Source organism: Cydia amplana, chromosome Z, assembly GCF_948474715.1.
Source record: "Cydia amplana chromosome Z, ilCydAmpl1.1, whole genome shotgun sequence".
Classification (NCBI taxonomy): domain Eukaryota; kingdom Metazoa; phylum Arthropoda; class Insecta; order Lepidoptera; family Tortricidae; genus Cydia; species Cydia amplana.
Genome location: NC_086096.1, coordinates 6,095,662 through 6,118,750, shown reverse-complemented (window position 1 = coordinate 6,118,750; position 23,089 = coordinate 6,095,662). Strand labels below are relative to the sequence as shown.

The window sequence follows — 23,089 nt, the reverse complement described above, 5'->3', positions numbered from 1 at the left end:
TATTTTTCTCTGTCACGCGCCTTCGGTTCGGATATATAGTGTGTCAAAGGAGTGTACATCTATACTATTCTATACTGGGTCGAGCAGATCTTGTCAGTAGAAACAGGCGGCAAATTTGAAAAATAAAAAAAAGGCGCGAAATTCAAATTTTCTGTGGGACGATATACCTTCGCGCCTACATTTTTAAAATTTGCGGCCTTTTTCTACTGACAAGATCTGCTTGACCATCCATACTTGCCATATAATTGTTTTTTTTTATTTGAACTTTAATGGCTGCAGTAATGGCTGTCAATAGAGTTGTAGGGTGCATTGGGGTAAATGCGAAGGCGGGATAGTTTTGAAACTGGCAAATGTCTACTAAACTAGAAAGAAACACTTCATACTTTAGCAACACTTACGCCACTGGAACGCTTAATTTTATAACTGCCATATATGGTTTCGTACTAGATTCATGCATTTTCGTATGAACCTGGAGGCTTGTCCACCCCACGATTCCTATTATGACGGCATTATGACGGGGACTAAGCCTTCACAAGTCGACGAGAGGAGGAAAATGATTGGTGTCTATGTTGATCACTTTATTTCTTTGGAGGGTTATGTACGGTCTAAACTTTAGACTCTAAAGGAACTTGAGGCACGGAATATAGTATTATCATCTTGAGGTCAATATAAACAACAATTTGTTATAAATATGTTTTATTATTTAATTCAACAGCGGAAATAGTAGTTTATGCAACAGTGATATAATAAGGGTTCTTAAAATTCAAGGGTCGAAGTTACAAAACGAGACGTAGTCGAGTTTTGTAAAAAAAGACCCGAGAATTTTAAGAACCAATTATGAGCTGTTGCATACATTACTTTTTCTATGACAGCTGCAGCAAAAAAAAAAAAAAAAAGTCGAGTTTTGTAAAAAAAGACCCGAGAATTTTAAGAACCAATTATGAGCTGTTGCATACATTACTTTTTCTATGACAGCTGCAGCAAAAAAAAAAAAAAAAAAAAAAAAAAAAAAAAAAAAAAAAAAAAAAAAAAAAAAAAAAAAAAAAAAAAAAAAAAAGAGAGAGTTATTATTAAAAAAAGAGTTATTATAAAAAAAAAGAGTTATTATTAAAAAAAAAGAGTTATTATTAAAAAAAAAAGTTATTATTTAAAAAAAATTGAGTTATTATTTCAAAAAAAAAAAGAGTTATTATTGTAAATGAAAACATACCTCTTTCAATCAAGATGATCGGAACTTGTATCTTTAAAAAAAATAAAGCAGTTGTATTATACTCATAAGATGACTGCTAGCAGTCATCTTATGAGCCTATAGACAAAGCATTCAAATGACATTGCTTTAGATATCACTGTCAGTCATTTAATTGACACATTTAAGTGCTGGAGTAGAAAAACATTCATATTGTTTAAGTACTGGTAGCAGTTGTGACAGGAAGTAACAATTGTACAGTTTTTATACTGTTACATTGCAATGTGTAGGTACCGATATATTATAAAGGTGGAAACATTTACAGACACAAGATGTGACTACAAAAACATGAATTTCGTCACATATATTGTAGACTAAATTGCTATACATATATAGACATTTATTAAATATAATTGACACAGACGTTATCAATAAAACAACGCCATAATTTTGAATGCAGATAATAAAATAAAAACATCAGTACTTAAAAAGATAAAATAAAATTTATTTTACTGACTCATAAATGTACCCTTAACATTATTACAACAAATTCGACATTCTAACAACATAAACTAAGTACAAAATGATTTAACAAACAAACTACAAAATGACTCACGTACATCGCTCATCGTCTTTGCCTTTGAAGGGACAGATAAAATAAACATATGAACAAGATTTTTACTTACATGTATACTTTATACAAAAAAGTAACGTTGTTAATTATTGTGTATAGTGTACCTATTCTCATACAGTATTCGTCAAAGGAGAGTATTTATTAGAGCGAACACATTTTTGTCAGATAAGAAATCAGCCGATGTTATAAATTAAGCAAAATATAAAATATATAAAAATATCAACGTCCCAGCCTAGGAATGTAGAATAATATAATTAATATTTTAGTATATACAGATACTGAATGTTCAGCGGAGAGCTATGGAGTCTATCTATAAGCACGGATTAGTAACCGACAAAATGCAACTTTACTCTTTGATATGTAAGTATTCTTGTATCTGACTAAGGTAAGGTACATGAGTAGGATTACCTAGGTTTAATTTTGATACACAAATTGAGTAAGCACTCATCACACAAAAGTATATAGTTCGCTGTAAAACGCAATGAGCTATCTATTATAGTGCTCTGGTCCATAAACCATCGTATTATCAGACAACAGTTCGAATCGATTCCTATTACGTTTGCGAATACAAATCGTCTACGAATATGCAAGTCACATTAAAAGTTTCTCGTTGCCGGTATATGATATTTCTCAGTCCATGTCGTTGTCGATTTACCTACTCCGTGCAAAACCTGTACAGTTATATTACCACTTTTGTAAGTTACACTATTACAAAAATTGTCCGAATTATTTGGCACTCACGTTACGCTTATTTTTTTTTTAGTCTGGTTCAGCTGCATATTTTTTCAGGTTGTATGCGTTAGGATAGTATGTGTAACTTTTTGAGTGGTTCTACTGATGTACTGGTTTAGAGTTCGTCGTGCTTGGGTCCGGAGAACTCCTCGTGGCTGATGAAACCGTTCTTGTCCTTGTCCTCGTGCTGGAAGATCTCCTCGACGAGCTTGTCGTGGCTCTCGAGCATGTTCTTAATGTCTTCGCTCATCTCGGCGCCTTCACTGGCGGTCATCTGCTTTTTCAGATATTCGCTCACCTGCAAAAGGGAGAAATGGGGATTTGTAATAAATGTACATTTTTACTTCAATTAATCATATGTGTAGATATTACGATTGCATAGGTACCTACTTATATTTATATTCTTATATTCATTATATGCTGTACCAACATCAAATTGGGATTCGAATAACTGCAATTCTAGGGTCCCCTGGGATGTTTAATGAACGGTATAATTACGGCCACGCTGGGAATACGCATGGAGTTGTGTACTATTTTATAAATATCATTGATAACAAAAAAACACTACCTTTAATAACTAGTAAATAAAATAAAATATGTACACGGTAGCCTCTTATCGACCTCCGGATGCGATCCGAAAATAAAGCACCGCGGGGATCATAAATATACTTCCAATGTTCCAAAAATTCTAGGTAAGATTAACCGGGTAAGTTTAGCGGCGGGCGGGTAGCTCGTGCGATTGCATCAGTTTTGTTAGCCGCGAGTTAGAACTTAGAATCATGTTTGAGGCGGTGATATTTTCCTGTTTTTTAAAAGTAGTCAGGAAGTTGAATAACATTCATTTATTTTTATTCGACTTTGGTGTGGTGTATGTAATTGCAGTTAGCCCCAAAATCCTTACAAAACCCGTCGCTTTTAGACATTAATCCCGACCAAAAAAGAAGGTTAAATATGCTGTACCTATAATAAGTAGAGAAGTGGTAAGTATAATCTACAGCTTGGTTGAATAACGTCTGCAGTGCAAACTACGTCTCAATATTACTTTCTGTTTACAGTGTATTTAAGGTGTAAACTATTTACACTCTGATGGCGGCTATTCACGTTGCCGTATTTCTATTTTCTACAAATATATTGTCATTGGGCCAAATACAATGGCAAAATGTAGTATCCTGACGAGTATCATATACTAAGATTTGCATGCTTTATTAGAAGCAGGTTTGATTGGTTAACTTGACCATGCCATATGTTGAAAGAATTTGGACTACAAATGCAGATTTTATCTGTTATTATCCTTAACTTTTGAAAGTTCATCTTGTAAAATCGAGCTTAAATAATCAACAGCTAATAATAAGAGGCTTTAAAGAAGGCGAAGAAGAAAATGTGAAAAATAAGAAGATTAAGAACGCGTAAACTGTTGCGGGTGATGGCGTAAAGTGAAGGCATTTAAATTTGATATCCCGATACAAAGAACGGTGGGTCATATGGGTAAACATCTTGCTGTAGGTACCTAATTCAATTCAATTCTCTTTATTTCAGATAAAGCATCCATATCGTGTTAGTTACAAAATAAAAATAAATCTTAAGCTGCTAAAACTTAAATACTATGTTAGTAAAATAAATTAAATTATTCTTAAAACCTACAGGCCAGCCTATGCTAATACATCTAGAATATGATGTAATGTAATTATCATGCACGCGGACCAGGATGATAATTCTAAATTAATACAAATTATACTTAAACCAAGGTCTCCATTTTTAGGCAAGGGACATTTAAACCAGTATCTTCCTAGGCAGCATAAATTCAAGACCGAGCAAAATATTGGCTGTTAAAAAGAGTGTTTATCTCATCCGTAAAGGGCTCATATTAACCCGGGATCCTGTATAGCTATGGGTTTTATATACAAGTCGCCCAAAGACCCACAGCAGTGCATAGTTTAGAAGAGCAGGATACCCTCCACCTCGACTGACCTCCTCTCTCGACAGCTCCTGATCGCCGTCTGTGTCCATGGCTTGGAACGCTAACTGGATACTCACCTAGTTAAATTTAAACTATCGTGAATCACACTGACATACACTATATAAACTCACCGCTTGAAGATTAACTCCAGACAAGTCGGTAACGACGGGAATTGTGGCTTATTTAAAAATGTTAGTGTCGCTGTGCACTTGAGGACTGAGAGTAAGTTTAGGTTAATGTTCCCGCAGAAAACGATAACTATAGTTAGTGACCGCCCACTAACACGCGGACCATAAATACTTATATTTATGTTCTATTGCTTGATATGTGATATCTGACATATAACTCCATACATTACAACTGGCATATCCACGCGCGTCTACGCTGCAGCCATACTGCATACTCGTGTTGGTTCGGCCTTAAAGATCCTTTAGTATCGGATACTCACTTCTTCGCGGCTGAGCTGCGCGTCCTTGTCGGCGTCGATCTCCTTGAAGACGTTGGTGGTCGGGGGCGAGTCCCCGATGTTGATGAGCTCGACCTCGAAGTGGAGGGTGGCGTGGGCGGGAATGACGTTGCCGGCTCCGCGCTCGCCGTAGCCGAGGTGCGACGGGATGGTCAGCTTACGCTTCTCACCTGGAATTTTAAGATTAGCACATTTATTTATCGCATTTAAATTTGAATTAAATGTGTAAGATATAGTGGGGTAAGAGTATATGCTTTTCACTTCGCAAGAGGAACAGAATGAAAATTACACCTGACTTTTACTATTAGTCGCGCCAATTTATACATTATAATAGGTTTGGTTTGAGCAAAGGGACGTTTATTTGTGTAAGATATTATAAGTGCACCTAAACAATCCCGTACAGTCAGTAAACTAATTTCGAAGTGGGATGCGTCTAGAACTTGTGCAGAAGTTGTGTAAGTGGCTCTGTATATTAGGTTTTGCACTGAAGAGATTAGTAGGTACCTCCTTACAAAACGTTGGAAACAAGTCAATGACTTTGGAAAAAGGTAGGTCGAGAAAATATTTAAAAACTTTATTATTTATTGTAGGACTATTATAGTAGAGCATTAAGAAGGAACCTATTTAAAATATATATTTTTTCACGCAATTATAAACAATTAATTTATGACCATACCGTTTAGGTTTTTTTATACGGTAGGTATGTGAACGAACATTACTTTATGATCGAGATTAGAGCAGTGATCAGTTTTTTAGCAGTATATAGACATATCTTGAAAGATAACTTTGTGCTTTTATTTTACTGACGTGTTTGTCTTGTCTATATGTCACGACTTGCCGTGCGCAAGCGCTTACTCACTAGACACATTTTTCGGTGGACCTTTTAGTCTATTTTCTCTCTGTCTTTTAAGGGCTTCAGACAATATGTACCTATATTGCTGTTCCGTTGGTAACATTACATATGCAGGTTTAGGTATAGCGTCTGTGCACACCTTTACGTCCGAAACGTCACATAATCTCACTTGTACCCATTAATTATAAATATCTGGGTGACCGAGCGAAAACATATAGGTAATAACTCGGAAATGCGCGTTTTCCCAGAGATAAAGCCCTTGCTACACGGTCGCCGACAAGCCTTCTAACCGTCTGACCTTGGTCTGTCCTTGGTCAGTTTTGGTCAAATTTTGTTGGTAACAACTGTCTACACGGTCCGTCCAGACCAAGGCCACGCGGTCTGAGGGGCTTGTCGGCGACCGTGTAGCAAGGGCTTAAGAAAACCCGAAAACCCCTATATAGCAAATTTCATCGAAATCGTTAGAGCCGTTTCCGAGATCCCCGAAATATATATATATATATATAAATAAATGAATAAATAAATAAACAAGAATTGCTCGTTTAAAGGTATTAGATAGATAGATAAAGGTATTAGATTGCTCGTTTAAAGGTATTAGATAGATATTAATATTACTTAGTTGTATTTAGCCTATTAATAGGTAGGTATTTCTCGCTATAATATCAGACCATTTTTCATTATATGCAGGAGAATTTATGCTGTTTACGAATTAGATGTGTTTTTAAGTGCCTATTGTATATTTAATTATTTAAGTACTGCGGAATGGAGTATCGAGACAAACCACTCTGGTTTAACGATGCTTTTGGATCTAAATATTATGTAATTGTGATTTATCTCTAAAAAAATTATATATAATTTCTCCTGGATATATTTTATAAAATGTACTTATAAATAAAGTTAATATAACCATGTAAGATTGAGTTTAGCTTGAGGTTGCGGATTGTTTTCCTACATTGAACTCACCGACACACATGTCGAGCAGACCCTGGTCCCAGCCCTTGATTACTTGTCCGACGCCAATCTGGAAGCTGAAGGGTTGGTCCCGGTCGAAGCTGAAAAGAAAAACTTCTATTAGGTACACGTCTAAAGAGGCTAATTAACGTTTACCTAATAAGGAAAATGGCGTGCACAAAAATAATGGTGTTCGATAGTAGGTATATTCGTCGAAAATGTAAACAATCGATGAGATTTAAATCTTTGCCTACGGAGGGACGCGTAAACATTATTTTCCTTTTTTTTTAAATAAAGTAGGTACGTATTTTGATTGCCTTAATATTCATCTAATTCTAATAAGTACGGTGGTTCTGATCGATTTCTCTTTGGCCGATAGGTACTTTTGAATATGGGGGCACGGCAGTGCCCCCGCCAAGTCGAGCGTTAAATTTACAAATAGTTTATTAAAAATTCTTACAAATTTGCTGTAGGTAGATTGACGAGCATAACTTAATTTGAAAACAATTTGGCTATAAAGCTTTATCTAAATCGTGAGGTGAAACCAATCGTACAATCACAATAAATTTCAAAGCGAGATCGCTATGGCCAAAACAATCAACAATGTGGCGTTGTCTCAAAAATAATTGCTCAACCTATTGTACTGGTCTACCCCAAATTATGGAATCCATTCCAATCACCTTTTTTTTCAACTTTGTTTATAATCCAAACACGTTGTTTCGAACTACATCTTAGTATAGATCTGACGAACACACAAGTTTTCTCTCCTGTGGACAATAGTTAACAGCTTGTGGCCATGTACGTAATGATTGTAGACCGCAATAGTGGAAGAATAAGCAGAATAAGCCACTAGTATGTCTGAACTAGGTCCAGACCGCAGCTTAATTTCAGTTCAGACAAAAGCCTGGCCGAGTAATTAAAATACTTATGCAATAGTTGAACTGAATTGCCTCCCGAACAGACCCGTTACGTGAATTCGTCTGAGATAAATGTTTCCATTTGTATAAATTTGGAATTTTCCGGTCCATGAAGGTTTTATGAAATTTTTACCTCAGAAGGCTTTGTGAGTATAAGTATCTAATAGCATTGTATAAAAAGTTTATCCATATATATTGGCGCCTAATATTTATAACCTGTAAGTACCTATTCGTTGAAGTTAAATTATTTTTTAAGGCGTGACATTTACTACGTGCGTAAACTTATGGTTAAAAAATATGTTTATTTTACGCCGATCCCCTTTTGGTCTGAACTTAATCGAGTTTCCGTTGTGTACTCGTATCTATTACATGAGGTAAAACACATAAGTTACTTCAACTACATCGGCCACCGGCTATGTGTTAGCAGTCTCTGGACGTCTATACACGTCGATATATCCCAGCCCAGCATCAGATAAATTGTCCGCCAGAATAACACTATTATATAGGCCTTTGTTCCTGCTCGGTGTGGTGCAACCATTAACGTTTATGTACGGATTTGATGGGGAATACAGCGCTGGGGTAAATCTTGTTACTGGTGTACTAAAATTAGGTACTGGGTTGCGTTATGGGTATAATAAGATATTGTAATATATTAGGACAACGCTCAACTTAAACATTTAAAGTTTTCTAACTGTCACACGTAAATTTACTTAACTTTGTCATGAAACTCATGAACTTAAAGTTCTCTCTTAATTGTCATCAATCGTGATTTCACGTCTTGGTCGAAATAAGGGGTTATGTTTGTCCAATGCAAGCATGTTCAGAATAACGGGTAAAGTCAACCACTTGTGTCAGCAAATATTCAGTCTCAAATCTTTATAATTTATTTTCCTAGATGTTATATAATTCCCTCAGGTCCCTCCACGCGTGATACAAGACGCAAACCTTCCAAACGAAAAATGTACTGAGTCCACGCAGGGTTCATATCAACATACCGCACTATTGGAACGGGTCGCCCGGCGTTGTGGTTGAAATAAAAATGTTTGCGGAAAAATACAGGTGTTGTGTCACGAAGGATAATGTTTAAGTATTTAATATAATTGTATGTATTTAATAGAGGTGAGAGTGAAGGTAACGTAGATTGTGCTTAAGAAGTTATAATTTTCCCGTGAGACGACATGAAAATTTGCGAGGTAGAGGGGAAATCAGAATTCAACTGACAATCTGACACACTTCTATATTTTTAAGAAATTTAATACCCCACCATACAAAAAAAATTGTGCAAAAATAAAGGTGATTTTGTTTTGTTCGAACATATGTAGTACGAAACAAAACAAATGTATCCCATTGCAAATGATTTAAATTTCATGGAACTTATAAGTCCTATGGGTAGGCTCTTGAGCCTTAGGAGGCTATGTTGAGTAGGTATACTTATCCAATTTTCTTTGGCAGACTTTGGATCGAAATACCGAGTAGGTATTTTACGGTTCGATAAAGTCATTTTAGGGGTTCTCAGAAAAAAATACAATATTTACCTTGACAATATTTATACTTGGCACTTGTTTTTCTTTTTTTACAAGCTTTTATTTACTTTCACCTGACCGTTGTCTGTTTGTCGGTCTGTAATCAAATCTTGCAAGTTAAATTTGATCCACTTCCCGGTTTCCGATTGAGCTGAAATTTTGCATGCATGTATAAATCGGATGACAATGCAATATTATGGTACCATCGGGCTGATCTGATGATGGAGACAGGAGGTGACCATAGGAACTCTGTGATGAAACAACGCAACCTAATTGTGTTAGGGGTTTTTAGAATTGTCTCGATGAGTATTAGTTGTCTGTCGTAAGAAAAGTACAGTCAGCGATAAAAGCTTGTACCAAAAATGAAATTTTTGTCAAAAACTTATTACATCCATAGTCCTCGTGATTCTAAGTAGAATAGGCCAAAAATTGATAGTTTTTTGAAAAGAGAAAATTACACTTTTTTCTGAAAATCCTTAATATCAATTTAGAATTGTGCCGACTACTTTTACACATTGCCATAATGTTAATCAAGGCCACGACCTATTATGAAACTGTGTCTAATTTACGGCATCTTACGACCGACTGTGTTTTCTGTAGCTAAATTGTTAGTTTTGTGCAATCGACTTTGGAACAGACTTGTAAAGAAATGTTGCGTAACAAGCGCTTACCTACTCGTCTTCTTGAGTACCTACGCAACTTTATCTTGTTTAATGCCTTGTATTTGTAAATTTTGTATAATATATACAGGGTGCTTCCTGTAACAGGAGCAATAAATTAAACTGTAGGCTGTACTCCTCAAACTGACCAACATTTGTTCAGCAACTTTTAAAAATGATGAATCCTTTAGACTTCCTCTTTTTCATACAAAATAAATATTGCCTTCAATGTACGCTGACATCAGTGTGTTTGACGTTGCTTGTCACGCTTTAAACATAACAAAATTTGCAATACATTGCGTCTTAGAATAAACTTTAAAGTGTAATAAAAATCAAAACCTGAGTTATTTTCAAAAGTTTCTGAACAAATGTTGGTCAGTTTGAGGAGTACAGCCTACAGTTTAATTTATTGCACCTGTTACAGGAAGCACTCTGTATAAGGATGGCGAATACACGGCAATTAGCGATTACATGCTGACAAAGACGAGGAATAAGAATGGTACCAATAGTATGTAGGTACCTACTTAGATTATTTAATGAGAGCATAATGTAATAACGCACCTGAGGTGGCCTAGCCAAGATGATGATGATGATGATGAATTACATCGACAGACGCTAAACGGAAAAAAATATATCGGGATGACAGATGCTAATAAAAGCCACGTGACTAATTCCATCCATACATTACCTATTAGAAGTTTAGATTGGCGTTTTCTATCAAAGATTGTCATCTTGGCTATGCCCCCGGAGCCGCCAGAAAAGGGCCGATAAAGAGAAATTGAGACGAATAAGTATAGTTAGTTTCCTTCCTCACGCAATCCTCAAGAATTCAAGGCATACACTAAGAAAAAATCCATTATTTGTCAGTAGAAAAAAAAAAACAATGTGTGGCAACGGCGCCAGTCATACATTTAAAAGGGAGAATTATTTATATTTCTTTGGTATCTGTATAATTTCTACCGCTTTGCGCTTTAGAAATTGAATGAATGAAACGTCTATGACTCTTGTTTATGGTAAAATGTTATAACTAGTCTTTTACCGTAAAACGGGGTGAGTAGGTTTCGCGGGGAGAGATGGGTTATGAATGTGGAGAGAAGGTTTGAGAGGGGGGAGAGACGGGATTTTAAGGCTACTGCTACAAAAATAATGTATTCCAATTTAAAATGGAGCTATATACGCAATTACGCATAATAAAAAAAAATCGATCCAACAATCTTCCAAAATCACCTTTGTATGAAAACCCCTCTCATCCCAAATACAAGGCACTACGGGGTGAGGTGGGTTTTCCTCTTTATCGTCAAAGTTATGAAATGGAACTACCCAAAATAAAATAAAAACTAAAATACAAACGTCCGGAACACTTATTAACTTATTATTGTATGTCGGCGGCCGATCGTAAGATCAGGCAGATAGTAATGTTCCTGTGTAATGTTTTGACGATAGTGACATTAAACCAATATATAGGTAGGATAGGTTCGTTAGGTTGCTTTAGATGCCCGAAGGGCAAACTACCCAGAAATAGGGACTCAGGGAACGGGTCATAGGTTTTCACGTTTCACGATATGCCTAGGAATTTCACGATATGCCTGATCTTACGATCGGCCGCCGACATATACACCATTCAGTTTTCATATGTAAAAATAAAATGTTATCGAGGTTTGAATTTCAGTTTTGACCCTACTCACCCCATTTTACGGTACCTATTTATTTCATAGGGTTTGGGAAACCTATAAGTCCCATTATTGGTGGCACATCCATTATAGGGATGTTGATAATTGTCTCCTGCGGCAGTCAGGGTATCAATCAAAATCACCCAGCTCAAACTGTTAACTACCTGTATACGATTTAATTAGATGTAGGTAGCAATTAAGCAAATGTATTGTTTACAAACGAGATTGGAACGGAACCTTGCGGTAGAGACAATGGCATTGTATCACCGGGACAATTTTGACAAGCATTCATCTAATTCATCTTGTAACTGCATAATGCCTTAGTTTAGTTCTGTTTCAGATCCAATGCGGATAGAATGCAAAAGCATATTTTACAAACACAATTTAATATAAATATTAAATTAATCTAATCGAAAATAATTGAAGCGCTTATTATAAAATGCGTTTTTACCTAGGCTTTATTATATTAAGATTACGACTGTCACGATTTTTTGTTTTATTTCTTCACTGCAAGAAATATAGGACACTGCAAATAGGTACCTAAACATACCCTTCAATTATTGATATACGTTCATTATTTTAGATAAGCGCGTAATGATTATGAGTTAGTAAAATCCCGGAATGTTCTTGAACATCCGCACTTCGCAACAACACACGACGCGTCATGATCGAAAGTTCGCACAATATTGGTGACGCAAGCGCACCTTAAGGCTCGATCACAGTCTTCATTAGTTAGGGTACTCGAAATTTCTAGAAAACTATTTTATAATAGTACTGCTACTGTTACACTTCAAGAACTAGGTACAGAAGGTCGTTTTATAACAACATGTAAAAAAGAACGGAAGCCTTTTATCTGTCCATTTGTTGGAAATAGATTTGTAAGTGTGACAGTTTATATACAGGACTTAAATAACATGACCAAACTTTAATAATATGCACAAGCTTAAACTTGTATTTATGATTAAGACGTTACTAATACTACCTAACCGCGGTACAATATTTAGCAAATTGCATCCACCTGACTTCCAAGTGCTTACAAAACGAATACCTAATAGGTACCTAATAACTTGGACTACAAGTGTTTCTGGCACATTTCTCCTTCTCCTTATTTAAAGATGTTTTTCTATATACCAAACTAGCCTTTGTCCGCGAAGTTGTTCGTGTAGAAATTGTTAAAACTTTCAACCGTATTTCCACCTCCTTATAGGTGTATTAAAATTTTTTTTTGTTAGTTTTACAACATTTGAAGAACTACATAGTATTACATAGTATAAAACAAAGTCGCTTCCCACTGTCTGTCTGTATGCTTAGATCTTTAAAACTACGCAACGGATTTTGATGCCGTTTTTTTAATAGATAGAGTGATTCAAGAGGAAGGATATGTATAATTTGTTAACCCGTACGAAGCCGGGGCGGGTCGCTAGTTATTTTATAAACAAGATTTATTGTGAAGAACCATAATTACCGTTTCGTCTCGCTGCGCCATCTCTAGTGCGCCATTAAGCAATCCGTGTAATGAAATGGTAAAACAACGATTTGTATGCAACAGCAGATGCAACCAGTTTTAGGGATGCTTTCATTTACTTGTTAGTTTAGTGTATGTCGAAAGTTTTGAATCGAAGTTTTTTTTTTAATTAATACTTTTTTTAATGTAATTTTTATTGCCTAGTTACATTAAATTATGTTTTTATTGGATAAAGTATGATCTATTGAACATCTATATTTAATGTTTCTTTTGTCGTTATGCTTCAATTGATTTCAAATGTAATATGTATATAATTTATTATCATAAATATATGTTCGATTCGAAGTAGAGATACTTTACTTACAAAAACATTAAATCCAAATTTATACGCCGCAAAAGTTTTCTTTCATCTCAGCGTATATTATGATATTCTCTTTAAAGTGTAATTATTGGCTTTCCTTTTGAATTGAAAACCGTAAACAAATAAGATTTTTTTTTCAGCCAATAAGGTGAGAGGTTAAAGTGCATAAATAAACAAGTATGATCAGACCTTTAGCTTGCGTAACTAAAGTGCATAATAAACAAGTATGATCAGAGGGCCTACCGCGAACCACGTTCGACGTGTTGCCTCCCTGTCACACTTACATACGAATTTACAAGTGCGACAGAGAGACAACACGTCGAACGTGGTTCTCGGTAGACCCTCTGACCTTTAGCTTGCGTAACTAAAGGCGCATCGTGGTTTTTGAGAGAGAAAGTTGCATACGCGACTATTCTCAGAAATGTGTTGAGGAAACAAGCTGGACATAATGCTCTCGTAAAATACACGGATATTATACAATCTATAAAGGAAGCTCTGTATACTGCAACCTCTTTGTCAGTGGTATGTGGTATCATAGTATCACAACACAAGTTTTTATTTGCGTCATATTCCTAATACATTTTTATTCGCTATCTCGAAAATAATGCACTTCGATTGAAGTATTATTTTGACTTCAGGAACGCAAGGCAACAACTACAACCATCACTTAACTAAACTAAGCTGACTTGAAGTAGTATATAGGGATAAATATCGTACACTGTGTTTGGTAAAGCTAATATAGTGTAAATTTAAGCTGGTTTGCCCGAGTCAATATTAGTAGGTCTTGCGAATAGACTGCCTAAGTAATCTCTTTACTTTCTCGATCTTTCTACGTTTGAACATTCACGACCTCTATATGAGAACATATTGTACATATATGTATATCGCAAGTTTACGTGTTTTCCCGATTTTTTTTACTGCGCCCAAAACGAGACAAGTTATGGGATACATAACGCCGCGGCTGCCGACATAAATTTGTTATATAGCTCGTAAATTCTAATTTCCAAACATACCTACTTCTTTAGTCAAATCTGGGCCTGACTATTACGACATAGATATTGATCACCGGATATCTACTGTCGAAAGTAATAAGCATCAAAAATGTTTAATCATTTTGTAAAAGGGTTTCTAACGATGTAAATACGCAATTAATTTCTAAAGACAAAATAAATGAATGTTTATTGGTAGAGTCGAGCCAAGCTGATTCATGGCATTTGCAATAACAAAGTGTGAAAATGTCATCTTCAATGTCAAATATTTATGAAAATATGACCGCCTTATTAAGATTTATAACTTGCCCTTTCGTCTGAACTAAAGTTTGTTTTAGGACTCGGCAACCTATTTTCTATGAAATTCAATATCAGGTTTTGATTGCTTCGTATCGCTGGTCAATGCGAGTATGTGCAACGGCTAATGTAGGAAATTCTTCGCACTCCGCTCCGCACTTGGTAGCGGGCAGTCCGTTATTAAATCGACGGGCGAGGTAATCTCCTTATATTTACGATACAGCCATAAATTTCAATCAGCTGGCGCGGTAACCCGACGGCTGAACTAGGATTAAGGACAGATTGTTGAAACTGCACTGCCGTTCAGTGGCATCGCATATTTCCGTAACATGGCTAAGTCTATGTTCATGGCATGTCCTGACTGACACCACATGCGTACTGCAAGGCCTCTAGCCACCCTGTGTTGTTTTTCAGGTAAATCAAATGGGGATGTTGGTAGGCTTGATTTGTGGGCGGCTTGAGGATTTAAATGCCTGTCCTGTGGTGGACATAAAGCGGTTTACAAGTAAAAACAATACTACTTATATTAAAAATGAAACCATCATTTAGTTAAACAGAAACGGTGAAGAAGGAATTTACAGAGATATATGTAGAAAAGACAAAACAAGATCGAGAAACGAAATATTAAAACAAACATAAGTTAGGTTTACCATTAGTCGGTAAAAAATAAAAAATAATCCTTCGTGGAATAAAATTTAAAACAATAAAATATGTAACACTTGGACGTAACATGTGTGCAAGTGTGTGTATGTGAGTATGTGTGTGTACGTGTAGTGTGAGTGAGTGTGGTTATTGTGTGTAAGATTATTCAATATGGTATCTCGATTCGACATATGACAGATGCATTAAGTTCTTCGATAACACTTCTTCTTGTGTTCTTTAAATTCATTTAACCTAACTAGTCTATTGTAAATTCGGGGGTATAAGAAGACTGAAAATGGCGTGCAAATGTAGTTTTAACAGCAGTAACAGGAATTTTTAAAATTTTAGTAATGTGTTGTAATTGGGCGAGCTAATGACTTTTCTATGTACGTGGAACGCCACCCTTATTAAGTAGAGTTTCCGAACGCTGAGCATCTGCGCGTCATTGTATAGATCGCTCGTAGGGTATCTAATTGGTTTCCTCAAAGCGACCTTCAGCACCGCTCTTTGCGCTCTCTCTAGTTTTAGACTAAGGAAAGAGGTTAAACCTCCCCAGGCAAGAATGCAGTAGTTGATTATTGACTGGCCAAGAGCTAAATATATAGTCTTCAACTGTGCAAAATCGGCTGATTCTCGTAGCAATTTTATATTAGAGTAAGGCTAGTTTGAATTGTCTGAAAGCGCTCTTATATTATGCATTGACTGGTAGACTACCTAGAGTAGCTCATAGTTTCTAATTATCAGGTATCGACTTTTATAATAAACATTGAAAATATTAATTAATTATCTATTCTATACTTAATTGAAAGTTGAGCAGGTGGATTGCTAAATCCAACCATCTTTCATGAGCCTTCACACACCTAAAATGTAAAACGTATTATTAGAAAGTTTAAAACACGCTTGCAACTTTACTTATTAAGCTTAAATCTAATTACAGATAAGTTTTCGCAAAGCTCGCTTAAAACTTATTTTAAATGGCTATTTATCTATGTGTGGGGTGGACACTCTAATCTTACTTATTTCTCTATGCCCTGACTAGTTGACTCATGTGAACCCAGCGAACATAGAACCACTGGGCACTGCTTGCCGCTAGTGGTCCCGAGTTCGAATCTCGGGTATCATCATCTGCTGGGACCCGTTTCTCAAAAGCTTATAACTTGTAATACAAGTGGAAATCTCTTTCTAACAAAAGCTGTCAAAAAGTGACATCCGCTTCATTCAAGTATCACAAGTTGCAAACTTTTGAGAAACGGGCCCCTGGTATGACGAGCATTAATAACTTTTTAACCTAAGTACCTGATCTTTTCTAATTTCCATAATAAGTAGTTTTGCTTAGTACATCGATAAGGTTGTCCTCGAGTATCTAGGTATTTAATTGTACTTTTTGTTGGTTAGCAGAATGGTCGTATTGCCACATGCATTTTAAAAAATTAGAAAAGTTTAGGTCAGACATTCACTATCAGTGCCATTCAAGCTATTAGCGTCCTGCGAGTAGGGTGGCCTGGTTTAGAAAGGCGGGCCAAACTAGGCGAGTATTGGGAGAAAGTCCTCGAGTCACGAACGAAAGTGATGAATGACCCTTATTGCATCCGGCACCGAAATCGGTAACGGTCCATCGATATGCGATACTCTGTACATTTTATTCATAAGGTATGAGTATAATCAGCCTTAGAGTTGCTAAGGGAAATGTTCAAAATTATTTCAATCCAATAAGGTTGCTGGTATCTCAGACGTGGTAGGTATACATTCCTATACTTAGTTATGTATAGGAGTTGTAGTGTCTTAAGTAGTTAATGTCAAACAAAAACGAAACTGTCTGCTAGTGCTTTTAAGTTTAACAAGTATATGTCAATCAAGAAAGTTATATAAAACTGCACAAATGAATAAAAAATGAAATAGGTACCAATGAGCCCCGCTCGGGATATGAATAATTATTTAATTAAAACGCGCATGGAAACTGTTATATTATGAATAGTTTCTGGGCAATTTTATTTTAGAATTCCAATTATGAAATGCACACTCTCCTCCCTAGTTAGTAACGTTTCTGTCCCACGTCAGTGGTTCATTTTATAGGCCATCATAATAGAGAACCTAATAAGAGTAATAAGTTATGACTATATATAAAATAGAATTCTAAATAGCGGACTTAAATTGAAAGACCATCACGGAAAGCTTATAATTTAAATAGATTTCTAATTTTAATTAAAAGTAGGTACTCATTACTGATGGAGCCTGATGAATAGCGCAAAATAGCGCTCAGATTCAAGTACCAAGAGAAATTATATGCGCTTGCATTAATTTGATGTATACACCTCATCATAAAATACATGAGTGTTTTTTTATTCAAAAGAAGTTAATAAAGTATTCTCGGAAAATAGGTCAATTCAATCCAATAGAATAGATTAATAGAAAATTAACATATAGACTCGTAGTGTTGATTTGGACTCGACATGTTTAAAACTTATCGGATCGGGGAATGTGAAAACGCTCTTACGCTCTCGATTGATATGGAAGGATTATTTCGAGTAAAATAGTGTCTATTAGTTTATGTTGTTCTACAGCTAGATTAAATAGAATACAAGAGATATCGTAACAGAAATATGTTATGAATATGTATTAGTTTTTATTTTTCCGGCAACGGAATTAAAAAGACAACGCTATCGGCTTCTGGACAAGAGTTGGCACAAAGATAACGTGCCGCTGAAATTTTAATACCGCGGTTAGTGCTGGATCCAGATGGCGCCGACAAAGTCGCAGATATACTGCAAATTTAATATTTATAGCCGGCAACACACCTTGTTTTTGCCGCGATGAGACATTGCTGGCAACATTTTGCGGACGTCTCTATTTGATAACGTTCGGTTTGTTTCGGCTTTAGGTAATTGAATTTTTTATTCACCCTCCCTCCAAGTCGTTTCTGCAAATGGACTGTAGCGTTCATGAAATAGTTTTCCTAGTATTCTTGCGGTGTAACAGTTAATAGACTTACCTAAGTCAAGACCACGTCAACACCGACATTTTTAAAAGCTTTAATGATTAGTATATAATTATTATTTTAACTCTTACAGGTCTCGATGGGGTCTTAATTTGCTGTTATCTTTATAACCGTATTTGCATATTTTAATTAAACAGTTTATAACTTATATTTATCTATACAGTTTATATTTATGTCGCCTGCCAATCGTAAAGTCCGCCAGATCATGACATTTTTAAGCATATATCATGAATATTTTAAATCATTATTCTAATTTTAATTAAAATTAGAATAATAGAAGAACTATATACGGTAGGCTTTACAGGCTCCCCTCCCGTAAGTAGCAAGTATATGAACCACACTAATCAATGTGTAAATCGGGCCTACTATAAATACTTGTAAAAATCATTGATTTTGTAGTGAGTAATCTCCCCTCTGTAGTATAGAGCTTCGGCAGACAGAACTCATAAATAATTCTTCATATTATGGTTAAAATTGAGCTTTAGATCTAACTCACAAAATAATCACTAATCATAAACTCGGGATAATGTTTTTAACAAAATATTTCTTGTTATATGCACGTACTTAATCCACATGTCTGTTCACTCCCGGCGTTTTAACTATTAAAATATTGCTAAGTAATACGCAGAATATTAAATTTGATCAAACACAGTTCATAGGGATTTCATTAGTGTAAACTACTTTCCATGAAAGCAGCAAAGCTTTTAGTATTCTATTCTGTAATAATATATATTTCAATCAGATTGAGACCAGAGCCTCTAATGTAACAAAGTTGGTATAACGAGCTAAATCTATTGAAATCATATTTTAAATTTACAAAGGCATTACTAATACATATGTATATTCATTGCTTTGCATAGGACACTATTACGAATTAGAAAATAGCGCAGATAAAAATAGTAGGTAGGTACTTAAATGCAAACTTATGACAAATAAAAACACTTTTTTTTTGTTCAAAATTAAACGAAATCTAATTCAATACAAAATGAGTCTGTTCAAGTGATTTCTTATTGAGTGATTTATTTCGAAGAAAAGGCAGCAGGTATAACTGGCTAGAGTGAACGCAATATAAAAGTGATTTCGTTCGTGCGCAAACACGGTTTTCTGCTGTCAAACGTAGTCCATTAGTTGTATACAACGTTCAAAACGCTAATATAATCCAATATTGCGAAAGTCTATTCCTTATCCAAGTGCATACGCCTCCTTCAAAGGTTCTATAAATTTAAAATTAGTACCTACCTACAGTACCTACATGTATAAATGTTACACGTACATATGTAAGTATGCTCGCTGATATCAGTAGGTTCCTACGAATAGTTAGTACTCGGTTATTTTTTTAAATATTAGATTTATTCTAACCTCAAAATTAGTGGTAGTTAATTAGCTTTTATTTACAAAATGCTAGGTTTCCTATCATATCCAATATTGAGTTACAATAATATGTAAACGACACTATAAATCTACAATTCAGTGCATAGTTACTCAGATTTTGGAGGGCGAAAGTTACCACTACTTTTGAGGTTATACAGTTTATAATCTGAAAATAAACCGGACTATAAACGCCAAAGGGTTGATCCAAACATATATCTATTTGGTACCTTTCTTTTTGAGTCTGTCCCAAAATGTGTACGGGGTGAATTGTATTCAGTGCACAAATTAGAATGTGTATTTTTGTATTTTTTAAAGTTTTTGTTAACAATTCCGTTTGCAATTAAGATACAACAGTATTAACCAATGTCTAATATTTCTAGAGAAACAGTACACAAATTAACTATAAAATAAAGGCATGAAACATAAAATTTTACCTATGGTAGACACAAGGCCAACCAGTATTTATCATTTGTTTCCTATAACTTGTACAGTCACCAGCATAAATAAATGACTATGGGCAGCCGTGCAAAAATATCTGATGCTCCATGGGAGGCATAAGTATATGACGACACTACCTCGGTAAAAATATGTGATCCTTTGTGACCAGCAAAAATATCGTTAGTCCGTATCCGCATAAATATCGGATCGGGTCGCTTAAAAATATTTGATTACTCATAAAATTCAAAATTATGTGATTACTCTCATCTGGAATAAATATCTCTCCACTGTAAAAGCAAATACATCGGATGGACGACAGACCGCCTATTTATCTGACACGTTGGAAAATCACAAATATGTTATCGACCTTTAAAAACGAACCATACATGTTTGGTATAGAGCCGTAAATTGTATAAAGTGATTTGACAATTCACGAAAAGAGTGCCGACTTGTCATTGTATATGTCTGTCTCACATTATATTCTATCATCGATTTGACGGAATAAACTGGATATAATTTTGAATTGTAACGTATTGCAATCATGAATCTAGTATATAACTGGATCTGGCATGAGGGGTGGGGGAAATGACAAAACGGGATAGCCTTATGTATCTTTCAGTAGGAGTAGCAGCGAAAGCGCTATTATTGTTTGTCCTTGTCAGTCTCACAGGTTGACCTCTTCATCATTGTTTTTTATGTAAGAAGGAGGTTTATTACACATTGTCTATTAAAAGTCTACCTGGATTATGTCACAATTTAAAATTGCAAATGAAATATGTGAGACAGACATATGCAATGACAAGTCTGCACTCTTTTCGTGAATTGTCAAATCACTTCAAATAATGTAAGGCTCTATGCTATCCAGGTATGGTTCGTTTTTGCCGATTGATGACATATTTCATAATTTCGTGTCAGATATATAGGCGGTCCGTTTGCCATCCGATGTATTTGCATTCACATTGGAGAGATATTTATGCCAGATGAGAGTAATCACATAATTTTGATTTTTATGAGTAATCAAATATTTTTAAGCGATCCGATCCGATATTTATGCGGATACAGAGTAACGATGTTTTTGCCGGCCACAAAGCATCACATATTTTTACCGAGGTAGTGTCGTCATATACTTATGCCTCCAATGGAGCATCAGATATTTTTGCACGGCTGCCCACAGTCATATATTTTTGCTGGTGACTGTACCTACTGTGTCACAAATAAAACAAAACACAAGTTTCGGAAATGAAATTCATAATAATACTATATGAATGCCGCTCTGTTCTGTTAACCATACTTAAAATTTGTGCGCTGAATACAATAGGGATGTTTCCTCTACTTAAAATAAATTATTTCACACCGTGCACGAAATAAAGATCCAGATAATTATTAGATATAGATAGAAGTTATTATTAAACACAATTTATATTTAATAAATCGGATTGAAATACATATAAGAGGTGAGTTGACCGTGACGTCACTATAGGTACTAGTTTTCATATACATTCCATATCTGCAAATCGTTTTGACAGTTCTAAAAAATAAGCTTATTTGTCTTGTAGGAAAGTAGCCTATTTCACCCCGTATAAATTCAGTTCGCCATACACTTTGTGCGCTCCGTGGAGTCTTTTAGTCAGTAACAGGGTTACCAGACAACATGCGACAAAGCCGCCTCTCACACAATAGCCATTAAATTTCAAAGCGGACAATTTTATAGACCACGGTCAGGCTCGGTGATTAAATAAAATACTTTTTCTCCAATATGCTCGCAAATGTTCACCTTGTAGCAAATTTGGAGCAAAAATAGTATGGGAAGTTCTTCATCATGGAAAAACTCAAATAGGAATAAAAGTCATTATTAAATATGGACTCGGACATTAAGGAAGTGTAAACATTATGTCCTGAAAATTAAGTAAACCCTCTCATATAAATAGTATTAACTTTCAACGTTACGTTTTTATAATTAGTAGCAAATAGAGCCAAAAGCTCGACTGTTTAGGTACCATCACTGAATTGCCGACGGAATTTGGATTATAAGAGTCGGACTAAGCTGTCACCAATGTCACCATATACATTTCTATATATTAAAAATTAAAAGGTAACGTTTATAATGGCACTTTGTCTCGTAGTCGGCGCAGTGTTAGCTTGGACGCTACAAGGTTTTAGCCAGATCGGAAGTCAAGTTTCAGCGATACTATTAGGTACCTTTAAGGTAAATAAGAACATCTCAATGGAACCCGTCACGTACGAAAGACCGATGCATCTTCGTATTAATATATCATTTCGTCGTAACTAAGTGGATCGGACAAATTGCTCACTAGTTTATTTAATATTTATTGGACGGGGTACGTGATCCATCAACGCGGAGTATTGTAGACGGCGGCGATGAGCGTCCATCTTTGGAAGTTCTTTTTTCAAGTCGCGGGCAACGGAAATATGGGGTAGGTTTCGTCACACAGGCGCGTTTTCCGGGCGGGGTGTGAGCGCGGGGCGCGCCGGTTGTACCTACATATAAAACGCTCACGCCCCGCCCGGAAAACGCGCCTGTGTGGCGAAGCCTTTACGGGTCATGCTCTATGATCACTGTTCTGTAGTCTGTAGATTACGAAAGTTTTTTTTAATATTATTTTCCTGTATTATCAGTAGGGGAAACATCTGCACAAACATTTATTTGAGTTCCATTATACAGTAAATATTTTCAGTGAAGATCTGCTTCGCCTAGTCTAGTCTTTTGTATTGAGAAATATTAAGTAAATGTATAAGAGAATACATATTAGTATAAATTATAATACTGACGTATGTAAATCTGAGTATCTCTTTTCAGGTAAGTCAACTGGATTATATTTTTATTGGTTCTTGGAAAGGTACGATATAGATATTTTTCCGTGATTATTATACACAATTATATGAAAACTCTACAACAGCTAAGATAGACATGCGTACGAGATAAAAATATTAAAATCCAAGCTATTCAAGAGACTAAAACGCT

The 23,089-nt window shown here is 35.5% G+C and overlaps 1 protein-coding gene across 2 annotated transcripts in view; it reads right to left on the bottom strand.

The window, feature by feature from the left end:
• Window positions 1-2,614: 2,614 nt before the first annotated feature.
• The window catches only part of LOC134660925 (uncharacterized), a 59,223-nt gene continuing 38,748 nt past the window's right edge, over window positions 2,615-23,089 (bottom strand). Inside the window, exons 2-5 of one of the 2 annotated variants that reach the window (XM_063516810.1) lie at window positions 6,792-6,880; window positions 4,958-5,145; window positions 4,521-4,586; window positions 2,615-2,850 (exon numbers count right to left, since the gene is read on the bottom strand). In XM_063516810.1, coding sequence (XP_063372880.1) covers window positions 2,668-2,850; window positions 4,521-4,586; window positions 4,958-5,145; window positions 6,792-6,880 — 526 coding nt within the window. In that variant the 3' untranslated portion in view covers window positions 2,615-2,667. The remainder of the gene's footprint in view (window positions 2,851-4,520; window positions 4,587-4,957; window positions 5,146-6,791; window positions 6,881-23,089) is intronic. The other variant, XM_063516809.1, reaches the window with a different exon arrangement.